The sequence below is a fragment of the Bombina bombina genome, chromosome 1 (genome assembly GCF_027579735.1).
Source record: "Bombina bombina isolate aBomBom1 chromosome 1, aBomBom1.pri, whole genome shotgun sequence".
NCBI lineage: Eukaryota > Metazoa > Chordata > Amphibia > Anura > Bombinatoridae > Bombina > Bombina bombina.
The window spans coordinates 1,409,284,097-1,409,309,152 of record NC_069499.1 but is presented as its reverse complement, the minus strand read 5'-3'; the positions used below and the strand labels follow the sequence as shown (position 1 = coordinate 1,409,309,152).

The 25,056-nt window shown below is 36.9% G+C and overlaps 1 protein-coding gene across 1 annotated transcript in view; it reads left to right on the top strand.

Moving 5' to 3' along the window:
* The first annotated feature begins 362 nt into the window (after positions 1-362).
* Positions 363-25,056, top strand: part of BCAN (brevican) — a 169,086-nt gene continuing 144,392 nt past the window's right edge. The window contains exon 1 of the mRNA XM_053705241.1: positions 363-544. Within this exon, the coding sequence (XP_053561216.1) occupies positions 536-544 (9 nt within the window). The 5' untranslated portion in view covers positions 363-535. The remainder of the gene's footprint in view (positions 545-25,056) is intronic.

The window sequence follows — 25,056 nt, the reverse complement described above, 5'->3', positions numbered from 1 at the left end:
ATCTTGGTTCCTTATTCCATAATTTACTAGCCTTTTTACTAATTTACTAGTCTTACTTCTCCTTGACCTTCAATCCCTTTATCTCTATAAATGTCCCCTCTCTATTATACAACAAATCCTTCCCTGCACTTGATATTTTCTTTATCCTTCACCCTCTTTCATCTTCTTATTTCCCATTTTATCTTAATTGATCTCCTTACTTTTCCACTTGGTCTATTCTGTGTATCCTGGTGCTTTTGGGGAGGGGACTGATGCTTATAGGCTGTGTCAGAGGGGCTGGTTCTAAATATTTGTCTCCCAAGTGATGCTTTAAGATGCAAGAGTTAAAATCTTGAAAGCAAGATATATGTGTAAGTATTTCCCACTGGGGGGAGCAGGGACAGCAAGACATAAAGGGGCTGCCTGTGCAAGCTGTAATTCTGGCATTGGGAGACTAACTGGAAAATCTGCAGTTCACCTCTGCAATGCCCTAATGCACCATACACCAGCAGAAAGCATCTAAACTTCTCTTATCCCAGACTACTGTCCTGGCAGAATGACACACGTGAGTGATCTGTTTAATCATACTAGCAGATTTAGTTTAAATTGCTGTAGAAATCAAGTGTGTGTGTGTGTGTATGGGGGGGGGGGGGGGGTTGCAGCATTAACATCTATTGGAAATAGAAGTTCTTTATGGGTTAGATACTCAGAGTTTAGTGTGAATTCTCAGTAAAGCTACAATAAAAAGTAGCTGATAAGATGTACAGTTGAATTGAATCATTATAAATTGTTTTCTATATGTAATTCAAGGGAAACACCTATGTTATTATATAGTATATATTGGTAGTTGTGTGTATATATATATATATATTTATTAATCATAATTAAAATCTAGTAGATAACATTGGATTTAAAAAAAAAAAAAACATTTATGTAATATAAAAGAAAATCCTCATAACTTAACTTTTGAAAATCAATATCTAGGGTGTTTTGGGAATGTAATTGCTACTTTATACACAATGAACTATATTTCATATTTGATAGTGGTAATAAAAGTGGAACTAAATAGAATAGATGTAGTTTTGAGGAATTAATTCTATTATTTAATTTTGTCTACATTACGACAATATTTATTGGTAGAATTACATTTTGCTGGGTATGCTCATTTCTGTGTTTCTTATTGTTGCTTAAAATGATACATTATTATAGCTAAATAGATATTTAATATGTTGCATCAAGAGTTTAGCAGCTGCTTAATAAAATCAATGAATAATGTGTACTATTGTACTTTGTGGATTAAAGGACCAATTATTCAGTAGTTCTGCTGCATTATGTTTTATAGGTACTTTATAAAGTATACTTTGCTGGTGACCTATAGCCAGTGGTAACTGTTTTATGTCATTTTTATTATAAATATTGTCCATTATAAAAGGGGAAAAATAGCTCCTTTTTTACAGTTTTTTTTTAAACTCATAGATTTGCAAATAATAAACATCTCTGGGTCTGGTCTTGGGGGATATGGTGCATATGCAATGCACACATTTAATTAGCATATTGTGAATGCACCAATCAGCATTTCTATATTACCCAATATCCACTCTGGTGTGTACAAAACATTACAATGACAGAATAAAAAAGGAGTCTTTTTCAAACACATTTATATTTTAATGTATCCTTCAGAGAAACATATATGTCCAAATACTGTATATAATACAGTCACATGCATGTCTTGCACCAGACACACACAGTAGATAAATCTAATAGATAAACAGATAAGGTTTAGGGAATCCCTTGACCCAGGGATCTTAAAGGGACAGTAAAATAAAAAATAAACTTTATGACGATAGATCATGCAATTTTAAACACATTTTCAATTTATTTGATTATCACATTTACTTTGTTCTCTTGATAACCTTTGTTGAAGAGTAGTCTCAGGAGCAGCAATGCACTAGTTGGAGCTAGCTTACCACATTTTGTGAGCCAATGACAAATATGTGCACCCATCAATCATCAGCTAGCTCCCAGTAGTGCATTTCTGCTCCTGAGCATACCTAGGTATGCTTTTTTAAAAAGGATTCCAAGATAACAAAGCAGATTTCATAGAAGGAAATTGTAATTTTTTTAAAATTCCATACTGTATCTGAAACCTAAAAGTTTAATTTTCACTTTACTGTCTCTTTAAATACCGGTTGTATATTGGGAAATATTGCCCCGAGAGCCCACAATACAATTTATATAACAATGTATAGTATTTGACTCTGCCCTATTTGCTTAATGTTCTAAGGAGATCCAGGAGTCTATGCTCTAAGGATCTTTACAGTCTAGTGATATAATAGAAGTCTATGCTCTATGGATCTGTATGGTCTATGTTCTAAGGATCTGTACAGTCTAGTGATATAATAGGAGTCTATGCTCAGGATCTGTACAGTCTAGTGATATAATAGGAGTCTATGCTCTAAGGATCTGTACGGTCTATGTCCTAAGGATCTGTACAGTCTAGTGATATAATAGGAGTCTATGCTCTAAGGATCTGTACGGTCTATGTTCTAAGGATCTGTACAGTCTAGTGCAGTGCTTTCCAAACTGTGTGTCGCGACACATTAGTGTGTCTCCGGCAGTGTGTAGGTGTGTCCCTGCTTCAGAACAATTTTTTTACAGTTTTGGGGGGTTTCTGACATCCTGCCTGCCTGCTACGCATACCACATGGTTGACACGTGATTGATACCTAGTGGGTCACAGATCATCTTAAAGGGACAGTAAACCTTAAAATTAATGTTATATAATTCTGCACATAGTGCAGAATTATATAACATTATATTAGCCAAACTTTCTAACACATAATATTCCCTTTTCAGTTTTTAACAAAAAACGCAGTTTTACAGACCCGCTCTCTGCACTCTGCTGAGCAGGTCTACTTTTTTTACACAGCGCATCGGGCCAGCTGTATAGTCACAGCCCGGCCCGACCGCGCCATAAGACTAAGTGCAGCTCGCTCCTGTCTAGGTAGGTTCAAACTGATTTATAAGCCCTTAAATGCTACCTGTTATCGCAGTCCATTTTGACAGTTTTTCACAGTTAGAATACTAACTCATATGTGTGCCATAAAGATAACATTGTGCTCACTCCCATGGAGTTATTTATGAGTCAGCACTGATTGGCTAAAATGCAAGTCTGTCAAAAGAACTGAGATAAGGGGCAATCTACAGAGGCTTAGATAGAAAGTAATTACGGAGGTAAAAAGTGTACTAATGTATTAGTGTTGGGTATGCAAAACTGGGGAATGGGTAAGGATTATCTATCTTTTAAACATTTTTTTTTAAGTAGACTGTCCCTTTAATGTCCTCTTTTATAATGGGAGATCCAGCACTTAAAGAACATGAAGAGCAGTTGTATAATAAGAAGACAAGGGGGAGACGGACTAGTCCAATTCTGTTTTCACCTCAGAATAGTTGCCAATGACAACTATTGGCAATTCTAGATAAACTCCTTTCTGTGCACTAGTCCTGCTCTCCAAAACTTTGAGACAATGGCCCATTTTAGCATATACACAGTGCCTCTCACACCTCAGCATGGAGACAAGACATAGCTACATGAAATCTAAACGCTGCATTGGAGCTACCAATTCCAGATGCTCCCCAACTGTCTAAACCTAACACTGGACAGATGTAACCTGGCAAGGACCCTACTAATCCCAGGGTGGGCCTATCGGGCCAGGACTGCTAATTTACCTGGCACTAAGGATTTGCTCTGTAGTGGATACCCTCCCCTCTAAACTAAGGACTAGATTGGCAGAGACCCTTTCACTCATTAAGCTAGGTTCATGTTTGGTTAGATACTCCTTATTAACTCACAGCAAGGGATGGCCTTACACAAGGTCACTGCCCCTGAACAGGCCAGGTAGGGATGCCCATCTTTAATGAACTCTTGAATGGGATGCCTGACAGAGTCACCACTAAAAAAGACAGACTAGGAATGTCTGTCAGTGATGGACATGGACTCTCCTTATCTTAACCTGGGAAACCTCTAACAAGGATTCACTTCCCCTTTCTATACCAGTCTGTCAAAGACCCACTTTCCCATTTACTTTCCTACCCCCATACCCAGGATATGTCTGATAGGAATTCCCTTCCTCATACTTTATCTTCCAATAGCCTCACAGAGATGCACCCTCCAACACTATACTCTGGGCAGTCTCCAGTACCCAAACCACGGTGACACAGATATTCTGGTGCCCAAGCCAGTTTCATGCAGACACACCACATGCCCCGAAAGTCTAACACAAACATCTTCAATGCCCAGCATGTGAGACACACCCCATCTCTAGCCTGTTTGGACTCATCCTGGCACAGCAGTAGTTCTAGTTACTGATGAAGAGGATCTGTTTGTTTAAAGAAAATAAAGGTGTGCAGTGCTAAACACAAGGTAAAGTAGATCAGCATCACCAGTCTGCACATCACACAAAGGTAAGGGCTTGCAGGATGGCTGCTAGTGTACAATAAAGAAGTAAGAATACTGAGGGTCATAAAGAAACTTGATTAGAAGGCTTACCCACTATATTGATTCATTACTGGGTAGTTGGTGGGTGGCACTCAGCGTCTCCATATCCTATGTTTAAACAGTCTGGAGTGAGTGTATATGTCTTTGACCCTGCATGTATATGCATTTGTGTGTCTTTGTATGCTGATCTTTGTGTGTTACTAACAGCCAGAAGCAGGGTTGGACTTAGATAAAAAAAAAAAGGTATTTTAACTCAGAACCAGCCCACTCCCCCCTCTTGTTATTTAACTATACACTATAACTGACAAATGTAAGCCTTCGTTTGCAAGGGGGGCACATGTGAGGGTCTAGCCATAATGAAGGTGGAGCACAGTCACAAGTAGGCTCACTCCCCGGTAGGAATGCCTCATCTGATGAGTGGTCCCAGACTCAATTAAGACCTCTGAGACCTTAGAAGATACACCCCTTAGGGCAGGACACAGGTAGATCCAAAATTACAGTAGGCAAGAATAAACTAGAAGGCAGACAACACACAGAAACTGTGTGACAAGACACATGCAGACTCCAAGAACAGTGGTATTTCCATATGAGCAGTAATTATTCATGCATACTCCTTACATACCAAGTTGTGAGGCTGTATGAAGCTGAATCCACTGGGTACAAATCCATCAGAGGAGACATAGCTGTAGGGAGTCATTTAGCAGCCTACAGATCCAGCTATTGTGTGGAGGATTATTTTGATTTAATGTTGGGGGGGACAGATTCTTGCTTAGAGAAACTGGCAGAGGTCGGGACCAGCCATGACTTGGCTCACAGACACAGCAAGGAAGTGAGAAGCATGGCAAGGCTGGTCCTGAATCATGCACAGATAATGATGCTGGTGACTGGGTGGTGATAAGAGAACTGGCTCAGTCTGGGCCTAGAAAGAATATGGTAAAATTGCTTATCTTCTTGTGTTAACAATCAAAAGGGGGTATAATTACTTATCTGTGTGTCACTGACATCCATAAAGGAAGTAGATTTACTGATATGATGTGGATAAATATTTGTTTCTGTTATACAAAAGTGTAGGTTTGGGTTGAGTGTATCTGGATACAAGACATAGTTGGATGGGGCATGATTTGTTTTGGGGTATAGGGAGGGAGGCCCTTGAACTCTTTACCCATGGGCACTGTGAGTTTTCACTCCTCCCCTGGAGAGGCCATGCCCTTAGGACTTTTAAGTGTAGTGGTATAACAAGAAGACACTGTCCAAAGCAACTTATAACCTAGCGATATCATGAAGACCTTGATTCAAGGAGACTTTTTATTCTAGGAAATAATTAGAGCCCCTCCATTGATGAGTTTATTATCTGGTTGGTATAATGAAATGATGTGTCTCATTTATATGTTTCAACTTATTTAAACTGGTGGAATAATATGGTTGTAGACTCCACCCCCAAAGCTTACAGCCTATTGGTTTAATCGAAACCAAGGTGCTGTCAGCCATATGTTATAATGGTAGTTCCTTTTATAAGGATATTAAACACCTCTTGCTTTTGTGTAAATGCTCTGCTTATTCCACACTCTTTATAAGGCCAAAAAGTAAATTCTGTAACCTGCAAATCAAATAGCTGTTTAAGACAATTTGCAACATTTTCAAAGCCTAGGTTACAGATGTTGCTTGTTTTGCCTCACTAGGGAGCGTGGGACAAAGCATTTACAAAAGCAATTGGTGTTTAATGTCCCTTTAAATTATCATTAAATACAGTAAAATTGCATAATATACCAATGTATAGTAAAAAGATAATGCTGCAGTGTTTCAAATTAGCAGTAGATTTTTTCAGCCAATCACACGCATATAAAAAGACTGCACCTTTGATAACATAAGTCAATTGGAGCTTTTTAAAATTGTATGCTCTGTTTGAATCATGAAAGAAAACATTTGACTTTAATGTCCCTTTAAGTTTTAAACTCTATCTATATATCACTGACCTAGAAAGTAACGTACAATAACTTGCAAGGTCATGTGCCAAGTAATTTATCATATAACAGGAGCACCTTCCCAAAGGAGCTTACAATATAGTAATTTTGTAGGGAATCTGTCACAAAGTTTGATAATAATAGATCATCGTTATAATAAACATGTGGTTCTTATGCAGGAGCATATTCTATAAAACAAGTTTATAATTTTGAAGATTTCTAGCATGAGAAGCATTAGTAGCATGACTGTAGAACTTGCCCCAGCAACCTTGCCAACTGAGTACTATTATGACATCCTACGTGTTACAAGATGATAAATTCTTTGACAAGAATTTTTAATATCCCATTGGAAAGAAAACCTATTGGGCTAGATTACAAGTGGTGTGCTAACGATAGCTCACTCAATATTGAAAATCGCACCCGCACTAACTCAAACTCATATTTCAAGTTGAAAGTAAACGGGACTGTACAAGCGCAAACTAAATTTGTGCTCATTGAGTTAGCATGACTGAACTCCTCTTGTAAACGGTTACGGCTAAAAAAAAGTTGTACCAAAGCAACATAAATATATTAAAATAAAGTGTTACACTCACATTTTATAATAAAAATTATGAATATAAATATAAAAAAAAGTTATAATGGTTAAAAAGGTATATGGTATATGACAAGGTATTTGAATGGAAAGGGCTAAAACATATATATATATACATACATGTACATGTCTAAATATGTGTATGTATGAGCATATAAATATGTATATATGTGCATACATGTGTATTAATGTTTATATGTATATACATCCATATATACACATAGAAACACATATATACACATTTATACACATATATACATATGTATACAGTATATACTTTCGAATCCTTTCCCCTCAAAAACATGAAACATAATTTTTAATACATTTTGAAATTTTATAATGTGTTATACTGTGATGGTACAGCAAATATTTTACATTCTAATGTTCTTCCCATATTCAATGTATTTTTAAATATATATTGCTATATAATATATATATATATATATATACACACAGCATATATATATATATATGTATTCATCTCTATATACATATATATATATATATATATATATATATATATATATATATATATATATATATATATATATGGTATATATATATATATATATATATATATATATATATATATATATATATATAATGTAGGTAAAGGTAGTAGCACTCCTGGTGAGTATGCAAGGCTCAAACTGCCCACGTTGCCCCGGGTGCACTCCATGAGTGAATACAATACAGATGAAGAAGGAGTCACTCACAGGGTCTTGTTTCCAAATACCAATGTATTTAATGATGTTTTGGGGTCTCCCCTGTTTTCAAAATAAGCATAACATGTTGTACAAACTTACCCCTTATTTATACCCCTGTACATCTATCACCGCAAACGGCGTTCACGGCTGAAGACCGGAAGTTACACGGCGTCACATGACACTCACGTCACGCGTATCACCATGGCAACCGGACGCAAAGACACAAGTGCCGTGTGTGAATTAAAAACAATGGATACAAGTGTAATGGTATAGCCTGGGGTCACAATAAACGGATTTCATAATATACAATAAATGGGTTACATAATATAATATGATAATATACAACACGGATCAGACTATGTAGATACAGGAGCCAAGTACAATATACAGCGGTAAAATAAGTACAGTTGGTCAAACAATAAGAACAGTTGGTCAAACAGTAAGAAATGCATTTGATAATTGTATTATATCGCATGCATACATCTATATGGTTCAGACAGAATAGCTCCATATTATATCAGTTTCAGACAAGATCTAGTAATGATCCATAGTAAACGTCAAATATAATGCAAGCATCAATGTAAGACAGCAGCGTAATAAGCATAATATTTAAGGAGATATATGAAACATCATGTTAATACTGTTGTCAGCCGTCTATGGTATATAGAGAATTTAAGCTATATTAAGAATAACCAAATACTTTTAGGTCAGTCTATAGTGGTAACTCCTCAGGTATACATATGAAGAGCATACCAAGGCATACAGATTAATGTGCTATAATAAGTGAGTAGATAAGCCAAATGAGGGTATGCTGTTGCCCTTTATTATCAGGGGTGAAAGTCTGACTCTGTTATAGATATTCTAACACCCTATGTAGAAAGTGTACAGTGTATATAATGCGCACAAATGTTACTAAGTGTCAACTGCCATGTAGACAATAATCAGTGTCAAAAACGGGAGCTTGAGCAATGCTGGCTATGTATCAGATACACAAAAAAGGCCCACATAACATATATCCTCTATGCAATCTTATACCAATGACCATAATCTATGGTAACATAGACGGAGAGACCCTACAGGCAACAATGCCAGTCCAGGTGTACATTAAGTCCCCTGGGAATCATAGTTCCTAAATTAAAAATCCATCTAGCCTCCCTTTGTAAAAGTATATTAGCCCTGTTGTCACCCCTGGTGGCGGGGGGGGGGGAGGAATATGATCGATGATAATGTATTTAAGATCTGTTACCTTATGACCTGTCTCAACAAAATGTCTGGCCACAGGCTGGTCAGAAGTTCCCTTGTCCAGTGCTGCACGTATGGCCGAACGGTGGTTGGCCATTCTGGTTCTGAGGTCATCCACCGTCTTGCCCATGTAAAACATCCCGTAGACAAAGTGTAACAGGTACACTATGAATTTAGTAGTGCAAGTCACTCTGTGCCGGATCTTGAACTTTCTTGTGGAGTAGGGATGACTAAAGAAATTGCCTGTGGTAAGGCCCCCACAGGTATTGCATCCCAAACAGCGAAAACAACACAGCTTGGTTTTCAGCCAGGTTTCACTGTTGTAGCATCCTCTAGTATCTGTTTTTATTAGCTGATCTCTGAGTGAGTTGGCCCTGTGGTATCCTATCCTGGGTGGTGGCGTATTCCTAAAAGGTAGATCTTTATCTGTGATTAGTAGATTCCAATTATTTCTCAGAGTACCTGCAATGCCCTTTTTACCCATGGTATAGGTGGTGGTGAATATCAATCTATCTTCTGTACCTTTGCTTTTCAAGCCATATAATAGTTCCTGTTGTGAAACCTCCACTGTAGCTTCTTTGCTTGTTTTCAGGATCTTTGACTGGTATCCCCTCTGTCGGAATTTTTGTTCCATTTCAGACATTTTTATGTCTCTGCATTCTTTGTCGGTGTTGTTCCTTGCTACCCTTTTGAATTGGGAAATAGGAAGTGCCTTTTTTTAGGCTTGGAGGGTGGCAGCTAGAAGCACATAGTATTGAGGTTTTATCAGTAGGTTTGTTGAAGAGAGTAGTAATCAGGGTCTCCCCTTGCTTGATGATGCTTATATCCAGAAAGTCAACCATTTCCTTATCGTATGTGATTTTAAATTTCACAGTGGGATGTACTCCATTCAGTTCTCCAAACCAACATAGCAGCTCATCTTCTGTGCCTGTCCATAGCAAGAACAGGTCATTTATATACCATCTGAATAGCTGTATTCTAGGGTCTTGGGATAGATATGTACCACCATTCTCCAGTTCGGCCATAAATAGGTTGGCATATGATGGGGCCATGTTTGACCCCATGGCCATTCCAGCAATTTGTAGATAAAATGTTTGTTCGAAACAAAAGTAGTTGAGTTTCAGACACAACCATAGCATCTCACATATGGCCTCTGCTGGGGGGCCGATAAAAGGATACTTTGCCAGTTGTCTTCTGGTTGCTGATATTCCCTCCTGATGTGGTATAACCATGAATAGGCTGGTCACATCTAGTGTGACCAGCAGTACATAATCAGTTAGCGGGTGTTGTTGTAGTATTAGCTTGATCATTGCTGCTGAGTCAAGAAGAAAGGAAGGTATATTCCGAACCATTGGTTGGAGTATGTAGTCCACATATGTTGCTATTGGTTGGAGTAGGGAGCCTAGGGAAATCCCCTGTCATGTATTCACTGGTGCCCTTGTCAATGAGATTGTTGTAATGTAATTGTTGGATTAATTTGTCCAGCCTGCTTTTGAACTTTCTTGTTGGATCCCCTCTGAGTACGCTATAGGTGTCTTTATCCTCTCAACTGTCGCATCACCTCTCTTCTGTAATCGATGTAGTCTTGGAGAACCACAGCTCCTCCTTTATCAGCTTCTCTCAGCACGATCTTGTTATCCTCCTGTAGATCTCTAAGTGCTTTTTTATCTTTATTCGTCAGGTTGTGTCTAAACGCCTTATTGGTATTACAGCTCTCCTCACTGGTCTGCCATAGTAATCTTGAAAAGGTTTTTATAGATGGATTATGGCTGTTGGGGTCATATGTACTTTTTCCTCTAAACTTCATTCCTGTCTCTTCTCCCCCAGAGGTACCGAAATGTTCTTTAAGTCTTAGGGAACATGTGAACCTTTGTACATCCACATATAAATCAAAGGCATCTGGTCTGGATGTGGGGACGAATGACAAGCCTCTATTCAAGACACTTATTTTGCCCTCCGTAAGGATGTGTCTGCTCAGGTTAATGACAAACTCCTCATGGACCTACCCCTCCTGGGTGGTCTAGGTGGGTGGCTTGTGTGCCCCCCTCCGGGTATGGGTCCTCTGCCTCCCTCGTTTTTTGAGTGAGTTTGCATTCCCCCTTGGTATTCCATTGTGGTGGTTATTGTTCTATTCATGTTGTCTGAATCTGAACTATTGCCAGAACTGTCTACCATTCCCAGTGGTCTTGTACGATTGTACCTCTGTCTCCATGGTCTGTTAGCTCTGTGCTGGATTCTTTCATCGGGACTCATCTGCCATCGATAGACACTCTTATTTTTGTAGTCCTGTGTTACGTCCTCCAATTTTCGGTTCTTGAATGTTATAAGCTAATTTTCATATTTATCCACCTCTTCTTTTAGTTTGTTAAGCCAGTTCTGGTCTTTATCAGCCTCCAATCTATTGAGGTGCAAGGCCTTTATAAGCTTTTGACTCTCTCCTGTTAATTTCAAGCAGCCTTGTTACTTCCTCGATTACTAGGAGAATTTGGTCAAGTGAGTATTTATTCATAATGTTGTACCACTTTAAGCAAAATGCAGGGTTATTTCTCCCTATTGTGGGTGTGTTCCTGATCCTGAAACCACGTGGGATAAACTTTTTCCTGTGGTATTCAGAAAAATATGTTGCGTGAAAAAAATAAGATCTTTTTCTTTTCTCTTTAATTTTGCTAATTTGGCATATATATGCAAAGTTTGTTCAGTCATGACCTTGATTGGTAGTGCTGTATATCTGATCCTGATGGCATCCTCCTCTGTAAAGAAGAATTCCTCTGCCCCTTTAATTTCCTCTGTGATATCCGTATCAAACTCCAGGTCTGGCTCCATGGTAGCATATAGTATATGCCTCTAAAACCAGCTTGTAGAAAAAGCTTATGAAGAAGATAGCAGGACTAAAGATCCATATAGTCTGGGTGCTGCTACAAGTAATAAATATAATGTAGGTAAAGGTAGTAGCACTCCTGGTGAGTATACAAAGCTCAAACCGCCCACGTTGCCCCGGGTGCACTCCACGAGGGAATACAATACAGATGAAGAAGGAGTTACTCACAGGGTCTTATTTCTAAATACCAATGTATTTAATGACGTTTCAGGGTCTCCCCCGTTTTCAAAAAAAGCATAACATGTTGTACAAAATGATAATATACAACATGGATCAGACTATGTAGATACAGGAGCCAAGTACAATATACAGCGGTAAAATAAGTACAGTTGGTCAAACAATAAGAACAGTTGGTCAAACAATAAGAAATGCATTTGATAATTGTATTATATTGCATGCATAGATCTATATGGTTCAGACAGAATGGCTCCATATTATATCAGTTTCCGACAAGATCTAGTATCCCTAGTAAACATGTCAAATATAATGCAAGCATCAATGTAAGAACAGCAGCGTAATAAGCATAATATTTATGGAGATATATGAAACATCATGTTAATACTTTTGTCAGCCGTCTATGGTATATAGAGAATTTAAGCTATATTAAGAATAACCAAATACTATTAGGCCAGTCTATAGTGGTAACTCCTCAGTTATATATAGGAAGAGCATACCAAGGCATACAGATTAATGTGCTATAATAAGTGAGTAGATAAGCCAAATGAGGGTATGCCGTTGCCCCTTATCATCAGGGGTGAAAGTCTGACTCTGTTATATATATCCTAACACCCTATGTAGAAAGTGTACAGTGTATATAATGCACACAAATATTACTAAGTGACAAAAACAGCCATGTAGGCAATAATCAGTGTAAAAAACAGGAGCTAGAGCAATGCTGGCTATGTATCAGATACACAAAAAAAGGCCCACATAACATATATCCTCTATGCAAACTTATACCAATGACCATAATCTATGGTAACATAGATGGAGAGACCCTACAGGCAACAATGCCAGTCCAGTTGTACATTTTCCTCTATGTGAAGGTCAATTGAATGTAAAATATTCATAACTACCTTCAGGTTAGGCGGTTGGTCTAATGTGTGCCGGTTAAGCCCGAGTGATAAGTGCTATTTTTTTAGTTTGCACTCTCTATTGAAGTCTATGGGGAGAAGAAATTAGCACAGTTGCGATATCCGAAGTCCTAAAGTTAGCATGCGTCAGCTTTAGCCCGTGCAAGGTTTTAGAAACAAATGTATAGCTGAATGAGCAATATTTGATCTACCTCTGAAACAATATTGTGTTATTATTTGCAGTGCTTCTCTAAACAATGTGTGGATAAGTGAATGCCAGTGATCAGATTGGAAAAACACTCCTCCAACCTAACTGGAAAAGAAAAATGGAAGAGGTTTAAAGAGGGTGGAGCTTAATGACTGAGAAGACTGTATTTTTACAATTCAATGGGAGGGGCTTAGATAGACCATGTTTAAATATGTGGCTTTCTCAGAGTTGCCACTGAACTTTTAGTTATAACTTCTGATGCCTTCTTTACGGTAGAAGTGATCACTGTGCCAGCTGAAAGTAGGACACTGTTTTCTTTGTTACATCTAACACTAGCAAAAATCCCTGTCCTTTGTTAAAGGGACTCTAAAGTCAAAATTACATTTCCATGATTCAGAAAGATTGTGCCATTTTATGAGACTTTCCAATTTACTTCCATTATCCATTTGCACAGTCCTTTTATATGCACACTTTTTGTGGTACCAGCTCCTACATCGTATGTACACAAGTTCACTAGACTGTGATTGACTGATAGCTGTCACATGACAGGCAGTTTTTAGACAAATTTATTGTATCCCCCCTTTGCAGGCTTGGGGCCTGCAAAGGGGGATACAATAAATTTGTCATAAAAAATTCTACTGCTTATTTGAAATTCAGAGTAAGTGCTATTGCATTGTCTTTTTATTGTGCACTTGGTAAATATGCATTTCTGCTGTATTTAATGGTCCTTCAATGGATGCCCTTGTCATGTGGAAGTTGTTCTTATAACCCCATAAGCAATCTGTCCATATGGATCAGTTGTGGACAAAGATTACAAGTGTATCATTATTCAATGCTCCCAATCAATCGTTAACTGCGCTAGAAGTAACCATTTTTAACCTTTTTACTTCCTCATTCGGATCCTCATGAAAGATCCAAATGCACATTCCTAATAGATACTCAGCATGCGTATCAGTGTATAGATATTCACATCATTATACTGCAAAGCATACTCATCAGTGTAAAGATACATCATTATACTGTATAGCATACTCATCAGTGTATAGATAGTCACATCATTATACTGTATAGCATACTTATCAGTGTATAGATACTCACATCATTATACTGTATAGCATACTTATCAGTGTATAGATACTTACATCATTATACTGTATAGCATACTCACCAGTGTATAGATACTCACATCATTATACTGTATAGCATACTCATCAGTGAATAGATACTCACATAATTAAACTGCACAGCATAGTCATCAGTAGATCATTATACTACACAGTATAATCATCAGTGTAAAGATAATCACATCATTATATTGAACACAGCATACTCATCAGTGGATAGATACTCACATCACTATACTACACAGTATAATCATCACTGTATAGATACTCACCTCATTATACTGCACAGCATACTCATCAGTTTATAGATACTTACATCATTATACTGCACAGCATACTCATCAGAGAATAAAAACACATCATTATACTGTATAGCATAGATACTCACATCACTATACTACACAGTATAATCATCAGTGTATAGATACTCACATCATTACACTACACAGAAAACTCATCAGTGTATAGATACTCACATCACTATAATACACAGTATAATCATCAGTGTATAGATACTCACATCATCATACTGCACCACATACTCAGATACTCATCTTCAGTATACTGCACAGCATACTCATCAGTGTATAGATACTCATTATAATACAGTGCAGCATGATCATCAATGTATAGATACTCACATCATTATACTGCGCAGCATCTGTATTAGTGTATAAATACTCATCATCATTATACTGCACAGCATACTCATCAGTGTATATATACTCACATAATTATACTGCACATTATACTCACCATTTGTTTGATGCTTTGGTCACATCAATATACTGAGCTACATGCTCATCAGCGTATAGATACTTATCATCATTATCAGAGGCGTAACTAGAAACCACAGGGCCCAGGTGCAAGAATCTAAGAAGGGCCCCCCCCACCACCCTCCCCCTCCAAAAAAAGGTGAATTTAATACATTTTTTTTTTTTACATTTAACACAGAAAAAAAATGTGAATCAGATTACATGTCTGCAAAAGGAGGTACCCTGTGCCAACAGTCTGTGAGATGGTCTGACCCCCTATTACTGTATATAGTGACACTGTTTAACCCCCCAGTACTGTATATAGTAAGTTAGTGACACAGTCTGTAATCTGTCGGTGAGATGGCTGGCCTGACCCTACCCACCCAGTACTTTATAAAGTGACCACAGTAGTCAGTTACATGGTTTCCCCCCCCCCCCCATACTGTATATAGTGGTACTGTATAGTGACACTGTTTACCCCCTGCCCCCCATGTTGTATTAACAAGGTCTAATTTGCTGGTTCCACAAACATACACAAACACACATACATGCATAAATACACACACAGTAACATACATACACACATACACACACCATACACACCCACATAAACACCAATGGGTAAAACAGAAACACTAACCCCTGTAGTCATGTCACACTCACATGATATCAGTGCAGGCAGTGGTAGGTTAATGTTTTTTATTTAATTTTTTTTTTTTTTTTTTTTTTAAGCTGGGCCCCTACCCTCAGGGGCCCAGTCGCACCTACGACCTCTGCCCCCCTGTAGTTTTGCCCCTGATCATTATACTGCGCTACATGTTCATCAGGGTATAGTGTGCCAAAGTTCACATCATTACACAGTGCAGTGTGTTCTCTGCCAGTGTATAAATACAGCTTCAGGGAGGCCCAAAAATGTTTTGCAGCAGGGCTCTATGTAGGTGTGCTACATTTCACTGTCCCTTTAAAAAAAAAAAAACTAGTTAGAGGGACACTGAACCCAAATGTTTTCTTTTGGGATTCAGCTAGAGCATGGAATTTTTAGCAACTTTCTAATTTACTCCTATTATCAAATTTTCTTCATTCTCTTGGTATGCAAGAATGTAAGTTTAGATGCTGGCCCATTTTTGGTGAACAACCTGGGTTGTTCTTGCTGATTGGTGGATAAATTCATCCACCAATAAAAAAGTGCTGTCCAGAGTACTGAACCAAAAAAAAAACCTTTGATGCCTTCTTTTTCAAATAAAGATAGCAAGAGAACGAAGAAAAATAGATAATAGGAGTACATTAGAAAGTTGCTTAAAATTGCATGCTCTATCTGAATCACAAAAGAAGAAAAAAATTGGGTTCAGTAGTATCCCTTTAAGGATGACAGAGGTTGTAATGCTTATAATATTTTTTTAAAAGACTATGCCCCTTTCAACTAACTGTACACCAAAATTTGACCACCATATTTAAAATTTGGAACATTGTGTAGTGCCTTTTTTTTAAATTGTTGCTGCCTCCAAGAATCATGACTTGTTTTGACGAGCGCACAATTATAGTCCTTCCTTTAACGTCCTTTATTGTTTCATTGGAACGATTTACATTTGATCAGTCAGAATACAAAATCGTCCTTGGCATACGTAAGATATCTGTGACTTTTGTTGCTATGGATATATCTCTTCGGCCTTCTTTAAGAGAATAGACATACAGCTTGTGTGTGGGAAATACATTTAAAGAGAACATTTGGGACTAAGCAGCCAGCTGCCCTATTTTAACAAAATGAAGATTAATTAAATAGAGTTTCTTGCAAGATTCAGAGACCGTCTGAGATGTTGCCAAATTGGAGACACAGCTCTTCCTGACATATTGCAATTTAATTTTAGGTGAGAAAATATAATTCAATTTTACATTTTTCCTTGGTGCTAATTTAACAAGGTTTCTAAAAAAAGGCTTGGTTTGTTTGATCTACAGAATAACCTAGCAGGATGTGATGTTTTCTTAAAGGGACATTGAAGACAAAATTTCATCCCCAATAGTTATGCATAGTAAAAAAATAATAAAGTTAATTATTTATTTTACCTTATTTTTCTGTAATTTAACTATGAAAATCACAGAGACTGGTGTACATCATGCAGAATGCAGTGACTAAACCTTAAAACATTCTACATAGGGATTTATAGTGCAGAAGATCATGCATATCTCTCCTTAACTGACCAGGTATAGGCTGCAGTGCAAAGCATTATATCAGCAATGACACTTTGGGGCCAATTTATCATATGTCTGCCTGACATGATCCGCTCAGCGGATCATGTCCGACAGACATCGCTGAATGCCGACAGCATACTCTGTCGGCATTTAGCATTGCACAAGCAGTTCTGGTGAACTGCTTGTGCAATTCCGCCCCATGCAGATTGGCCGCTTGCAGGGGGTGTCAATCAACCCGATCATATCTGATCGGGTTGTTTGCTGTCCGCCGCTCAGAGGCGGCAGACCAGTTAAGGAGCAACAGTCTTAAGATCGCTGCTTCTTAACTGCTGTTTCCGACGAGCCTGAAGGCTCGTGCAGAAACAGATGTATTAGGCACCATACGGTGCTTAATAATTCGTCCACTTTGTCTTTTGTTAAATACCATTTTTTAAATAATGTGCTGTATTTAAAGGGACATTCTTATGCAAAATAATATCTAATTCTTGCATAGCTATTCTAAGTTAGAGTGGAACATTTTCTCACAATAAAAATTCTCCTGACAATTATCTATTATGTATCTAATATGAAAGAGGCTCCCTTTCCTAAGTATCCACTCTAGTTTAGTATAACTAAGTAACCTAACACCCCCTAACCTTTTTGCTCCCTGAACTACCACAATCCCCCACCGCAAAAAACCTTAACCTATTAACCCCCAAAGTGCCAATACCCACACCGCAAACAAACCTTTACCTATTAACCCCTAAACAGCCAATATCCCCCATTGCAAACTACCACCTATATTAGTGTAGGGGTGTTTGTGGTGGGCTTATGGTGGTGTAGGGATTTAGGGATTAATCGGTTAGGGGGTGATTATGGTGGGCTTGTGGCAGTTTAGTAGTTAAGTAGAGCAGGGGTGTTTGTGTGGGGCTTGTGGTGGTGTAGGGATTCAGGGGTTAATAGGTTAGGGGTGATTGTTGTGGGCTTGTGATGTTTTAGTGGTTAAGTATAGTGGGGTGTTTGCAGTGGGCTTGTGGCTGTGTAGGGGTTCAGGGGTTAATAGGTTAGGGGTGTTTGTGGTGGGCTTGTGGCGGTGTAGGGGTTCAGGGGCTAACAGTGATTGTCGTAGGATTGTGGTTGGTGTAGGGATACATAGGTATGTTTATCAGGCTCTGTTCTATGTTTTAAAGGGATCTTTAATTATACATCGTCAATGTATTACTATTGCTATTACTACATTTTAGAGGTTCCAGCTGCCCTGAGTTTTGCAAGAGCAACGAGAGAGAATGAAGGGAGAAGGGGCATTTTAAATAAATGAATAAATAAATGAATGAATACATAAATAAACAAATAAATGAATGAATGAATGAATAAATAAATAAATGAATGAATAAAGTTTTTGATATTTAGTAGTAGATAAGATCTTCACCTGTACATCCTACACCATTTTATATTTAGCTTTACGGCAAACTTTTTTGCACCAGCCAAACATTTATAGTCTACAACCAGGACAGGAGAGAAAGGATACATAATATTTCCTACTCTATCCGGAATAAGAAACTAGATTATCTGTTATTAAGCTTTAATTATGTAGGACGTTCATTTGTCTCTATATTGTTGCCAACCTCTGCTCTGGCATGCTGAAGGTGCCCTGCTTTTGCCCAGCAGGGGTAATGTAAAAGCAATAACAGTAACTCTCAATTAAGTATGAGTAAAAGCTGCCTTGCGCAAGCAGGACATTATTACTGTCACACGGTGCCAGAGAAACTGTAGTTTTACTGAATGGATGCTATAAATTTTATTTTCCCCCCATAAAATGATCAGACTGCGGTTGGTTAAATGAATCACTTTGCTGACTGCACATTACATGTTTAAATTGGAGTTTCAAACGGTTATTAGGGTCTGGTCAAAATGACTGACTCTGCAGAAATAACAGTGGTAGCAAAAAAAAAATCAATATTAAAACCTTTGACCACCCATTTTGACCAATCTGGAAAATGTTCTGCATCACTTCCTCCTTATAATTAATTTCAGCTTTTGTAAAAAAAAAAAAAGGATTTTTCCCCCACTCTAAGGTGTCGAAGTTTTAAAACACATCGTTATCAAAATATATGAAATAAAAGTTATTTTGTAAATGTAGGTGACCTTGAAATCTAATGTTTTTTTATTTTGTTGTGAGTCCAAAATTGCTAAACTTTTTATTATTAATACTAAAGAGAAAGACAACTTTTTATATGTAGGGTATATATTAATATGAGCAATTAAGAAAATAAGAATACATGGTTCATATATATTTACAATTTGGTAGAAAAAATTGGCATTAACCTGTTAGAATAAGATGTGTTTAGCATCTTTACTTAAGCAATCACTGTGTAGCATGAAGCAGAAGCAGGGAAACTGTACCTTACTTAATGGAACATTAAAAGTTTTTTATACATATACATACCATATATAATCTATTAAAGGACCACTAAATATAGCATAACCCAATAATTGGCAAATACACAATTAAAAGATGAAATAGCACTTCGTTTGAATTTGAAATAAGCAGTAAAATATTTAATGGTAAATGTAATTAATCCAGTTTTCCCTTCCCCTGTATCATGTGACAGCTATCAGCCAATCACAAAATACATATATATGAATATACTGTGCACTTTTGCACATGCTCAGTAGGAGCTGGACCCTCAGAAAGTGTGCATATAAAAATGTACACATTTTGATAATGGAAGTATATTGGTAAGTTTTTGCATGCATTATCTGAATCATGAAATTTTGACTTTAGTGTCCCTTTATTAAGCACTGCACTGTAGGAGATAGCTTATAATAATATATATTAAATTGTTATATTTTTAGCATACTTTGCTGCCTTGACGCACTTTGAAAAGCCTCTTGAGTTTGTTTACTTTGTTTTATTTCCTTTGCTGTGGTCAGTTATGGACAGATATAAATGAGCTCCTGCACTGATCAAATAATAAATATAAACCATCTTGCAGGATAATGTTTAGAAGTTTGCAGTAGAAAAAATACAATTTTATAATTCTGAAAATGGTTATAATGATGCATTGAAAGAGAAGATTATAGCCTGAGAATAATAAACAGATATATGGCCAAAGTATGCAGACACCTCTACTAATTATTGAGTCTAGGTGCTTCAGCATACCCATTGCTAACAGGTGCATAAAAACCCATCACATAGCCATGACATGTCCATAGAGAAGCATAGGCCATGCAGTGGGTCATACTGAAGAGCTTAGTGACTTTAAATATGGCACTGCCATAGAAGGCCACCTTTGCTACAATTCAGTGAAATTTCTGCCCTACTAAATCAGCCCTAGTCAGCTGTGAGTGCTATTATTGTGAAGTGGAAGTGTCTAGGAGCAACAACACCCCAGCCATGAAGTGGTAGATCACACAAAGTCACAGAGTGAAGCTGCTAAGTACGGAAGAAAAGCAACATCACAAGAACTGTGCGTCTGGAGCTTCATGAAATGTGTTTCCTTGGCCAAGCAGGTGTACACAAGCCTCACATAAACATGTGTAATTCCAAGCCAGCTGTAGTTCTGTATAACACACTGTCTAAGGACTCTGGAGCAGTGGAAACGGGTTCTCTAGAGTTACCTACTGTAACGTTTGGTGGAGGAATGATAATGGTCTGCAGCTGTTTCTCAGGGTTTGGGCTATGTCCTTTAGTTCCAGTGAAGAGTCATCTTAATGCTAAAATTTACAAAGACATTTTAAACTATTGGGTGCTTCCAACCTTGGGAAATGCCCTTTCCTGTTCCAACATGATTGTTCTCTTGCACACAACTCGAGGTCCATGAAGACTTGGTTTGATAAGTTTGGTATAGAAGAACTCATAAGTGGTTTGCACAGAACCCTGAAATCAACTCCATTCATCACCTTTGGGATAATTTAAAAAGCTAATTGCTAGCCAGAGCTAGACCTTCTTGTCTAACATCAGTGCCTAACCTCACAAATGCTCTTTAATGAGCATAAATTTCACAGACACACTCCAAAATCTTGTGCAAAGCCTTCCTAAAACAGTTACAACTGTTATAGCAGCAAAAGGGGGGGGGGGCAACTACATATTAATGCCCATGGATTTAGATTGATATTTCCAACAAGCTCATAGAGATTTTAGTCATATAGTGTATTTTTTAAATGATATTGGTTGAGTAACTGTTAAACAAATGAGTTTTAGTCTTTATAAAGTAATGGGCTCTGGCATGTAACTTAGGTTTTGCTAGATTTAAAAACCTTCCTATCATATCTCCTCTGCTGAGGCCAGTTGGGGACAGTTATAAATGAGCTGATAAAGTAACAATCTAATGTCCCTTTAATTTTCCCAGCCTGCACTGAATTTAGAGATGTATGTGTTTCTTTTAATAGTAATAAAAGACAATAAAACTTTTGCTTCTTTCATTTTTACTGCATTCAGTGAGACGCTTGTTTGAAATCAAAGGTACTTTTAGTATATTTTAAATTTGGATATAAAAACAGTTGCAATATATACTTTGATTTGCAATTAGTAAGAGATATAAACGGTTTTGCTTTTAACACAGCATACAGCTGTAGGGCAACTCTTGCTCATGGTATGGGGTGCATTAATGTCACTTATGCATCAAAATCACCAGTAGGAGTATGCAAGAGACAAGAATGTGCATGCACATTAAAGGGACATTATACACTTTAAGATGGTAAAATACAATGATAAATCTTATATATAAAAAACCTCTACAATATACTTTCATTATTTATGTTATCTCTTTTTCCTGAAATTCCATTCTGAAATAGTGAGCACTTCAGTTCCTGTTAGAAATGGAAGTGCACAACACTATTACATTGCACACAGTCATTAGCTGTACAATCTAGTGACCTATTTATAACTGTCCCTAATTGGCCACAGCAGAGAAGATAACCTAAGTTACAACATGGCAGCTCCCATTGTTTTATAGACATTAAAATGTTACAATTATTTTGTCACTATTTAAACAACTAATGAAACTTTAAAAAATACATCTACATGTTATTTTCAGACTAATCTTTTGAATACATCATTCTCTCTAGCATTTATTTAGTGTTTCATTTCCTTTTAATTGCTTCTCTTGCCTTGGTTGGCAAGTCTATTAAAACTATTGACTTTTTATAGACAATGGTTTTAATAGACAAAAACTGCCATTTCAAATGACAAAATAAAAGTAAAGGATTTGTTTGTAAACACTATAATACACTTCAGCAGGTACATTCATTGAGAACAAATTAAAGGGGAGACATTTTTACAGGACACTTTCTCTTTGAGTATGATGATACAATATTTCAGACATTTTTCTTCTTTACTTGGTTATTAAAAAATACCCTGGAATATCATGTACATTTCTAAACTGATCCAGGATTCTTGCACAAGAAGAAAAAAAACTGAGACTTAATTTTTTAGAATAGAACAGCCTAGAAAATATCAAAAATGTATTGAAAACAACATTAAATTGACTTTCAATTTCATTAGTGTTCTAATTTTAAACACATTTCTTCATTTTACTGTGTGTCAAACCCTGGCAAGGGGGGGAGAATGCATAGTCATAGCTCCTGTGCCTCTTCAGATTAGGATACACCTGGTGAGTAGACATGTGCGATTCGGTTCGGTTCGATTCGGAAATTCGGAAAATTCATCAAATTTAGTGATTCGGATCAAACCGAATTTCCGAATTAAAATTTTGCCGAATTTTCCGAATCTAACCGAATCGATTCGTAAATTCGGATGGCCATTGGATTACACTAGTATTATACAGTATGTTAGGTTAACACCTAATATACAGTATAATACTAGTCTAATCAAACCTAACACTTACCAAATTGCCGAATTTACGAATCGAACCGAATCCAGACGAATTTCTTTGAATCCGAAACTAATCGATTCGAAATTTTCCAAATTCGAATCGATCCGAACTTTGAAAAATTCTGAATTGATCCGAACCGAACCATATTTTTTCGCCATGTACATGTCTAAAGAATGGAGAGATTAATGACATTTTGTAAAAGCCTGTGAAGAGTAAGGAATTGGAGATATTGGAGAGGTCATAACAGGCTTGATGAATCTAGATGACGAATTCTAGATTATAGACTGACTGTACACTTAGCTAGACAATTAAAGGGATAGAAAGGCCAAAACTGAACTGTGTATGGGTGCATTTCAATTTTAAAATGCCTCATAGTATAATTTAAAGGGATAGAAATGTGAACTGAAATGTGCATGTATAATGTTTACTGGTAGCATTTTTGCTAACGGAAGTATATTGCAAAAATGCTCTTAGTAAATGTGCTACTGTTTTTCAGTGGCATACGCACATATGCTCTGAGGGCTTTTGCACTAGTATTCAAGCACTAGACCTTCTCAGAGAGTCAGGAGTGGCTTGTTTAACACATATTAAGCCTTTAATGACACAATACACCACCTCCAGCTCTCTGAGCAAGCTTAGTGTTTGAATGCTAGTGCACGGGCCCTCATATACTCTACAGTATGTGCTTATGCTGCGGGAAAACAGTAATACATTTTACTAGAGCATTTTTGCTAATTGAAGTATATTAAAAAAATTATTCTATTCAAAACTGAAATGCACCCATGCACATTTCAATTTTGACCTTTAGATCCCTTTAAAGGGTAAGATGTTAAAAAAGTTTCCATAATGCTTCTATTATCAAATTTGCTTCGTTCCCATGATATTCTGTGTTGAAGAGATACCTAGGTAGGCATCTGGTGCACTACATGGTAGGAAATAGTGCTGCCCTCTAGTGTTCTTGCAAATGGATAACATTCTTGCAAAACTTCTGCCATATAGTGCTCTGGAAATGGGCTGGCTCCTAAGCATACGTTACTGCTTTTTACCAAACGATAACAAAAGAACAAAGAAAAAAAAATAACAGAAGTAAATTAGAAAATTGTTTAAAATTGTATGCTCTATTTGAATAATGAAAGAAAAAAATTGGGTTTGATATCCCTTTAAGTTAAATTCTGAAGGTCAAAAACATGTTTACATATAATACATCTAATTAAACGTTTTAGTAATAAAGGTTTATTTTGTTATAACCATATCTGGTTCTATTGAATGCAAAATTATTTGACACCTAAATGAAAACAAAATCTTAAATTATGTTTAATATTAATGAAATGTAAATTATAAAGCTGTTGTCAGTTTATTTCCAAAGCTACAGCTTGCGTATTTTTATTAACGTTATCCTAATGTGTAATAAAGCATTTTAATGCCTACCTATTCTGTCTTTAAATATAGTTACTTGGCACTCTTGTATTTAGTTTATTGATCATATGTGCAGGATGACTCAACAAGATTAAAATCACATTTTATGCAGATTTTTTTTAAAACCTTGCAAAATGAATAGCAGTGCATCTGCACCATAATATAGACTATAGGTTAGAACCTTTTTTCTTTTACATGTTTTAGAAATCCATCTAATAAAGGAAAAAGAATATATTTAATTTTGTAATTTCCATGTTTTGTAATGTTTGCTTGGGAACTTAAAGGGACAGTACAGGCAAAATTAATAGTTCATGATTGAGATAGAACATGCAAATTTCAAATTTATTTCTAGTATCTAATTTGTTTTGTTCTATTGTATCCTTTGTTTAAATAATACCTATTTAGGTTCAGTAGCAAGGCACTACTGGGAGCTAGCTGCTGATTGGAGGTTGCACATATATGCCTCTTTTCCTTAGTTCCAACTTCCCAGTACTGCATTGCTGCTTCTTCAAGAAAAGAAAAGAATTAAGCAAATTTGATAGCAGAAGTAAAAAGGAAAGTTGTTAAAAATTGCATGCTTCTTCTGAATCATTAAAGAAAGATTTTGGGTTTCCTATTCCT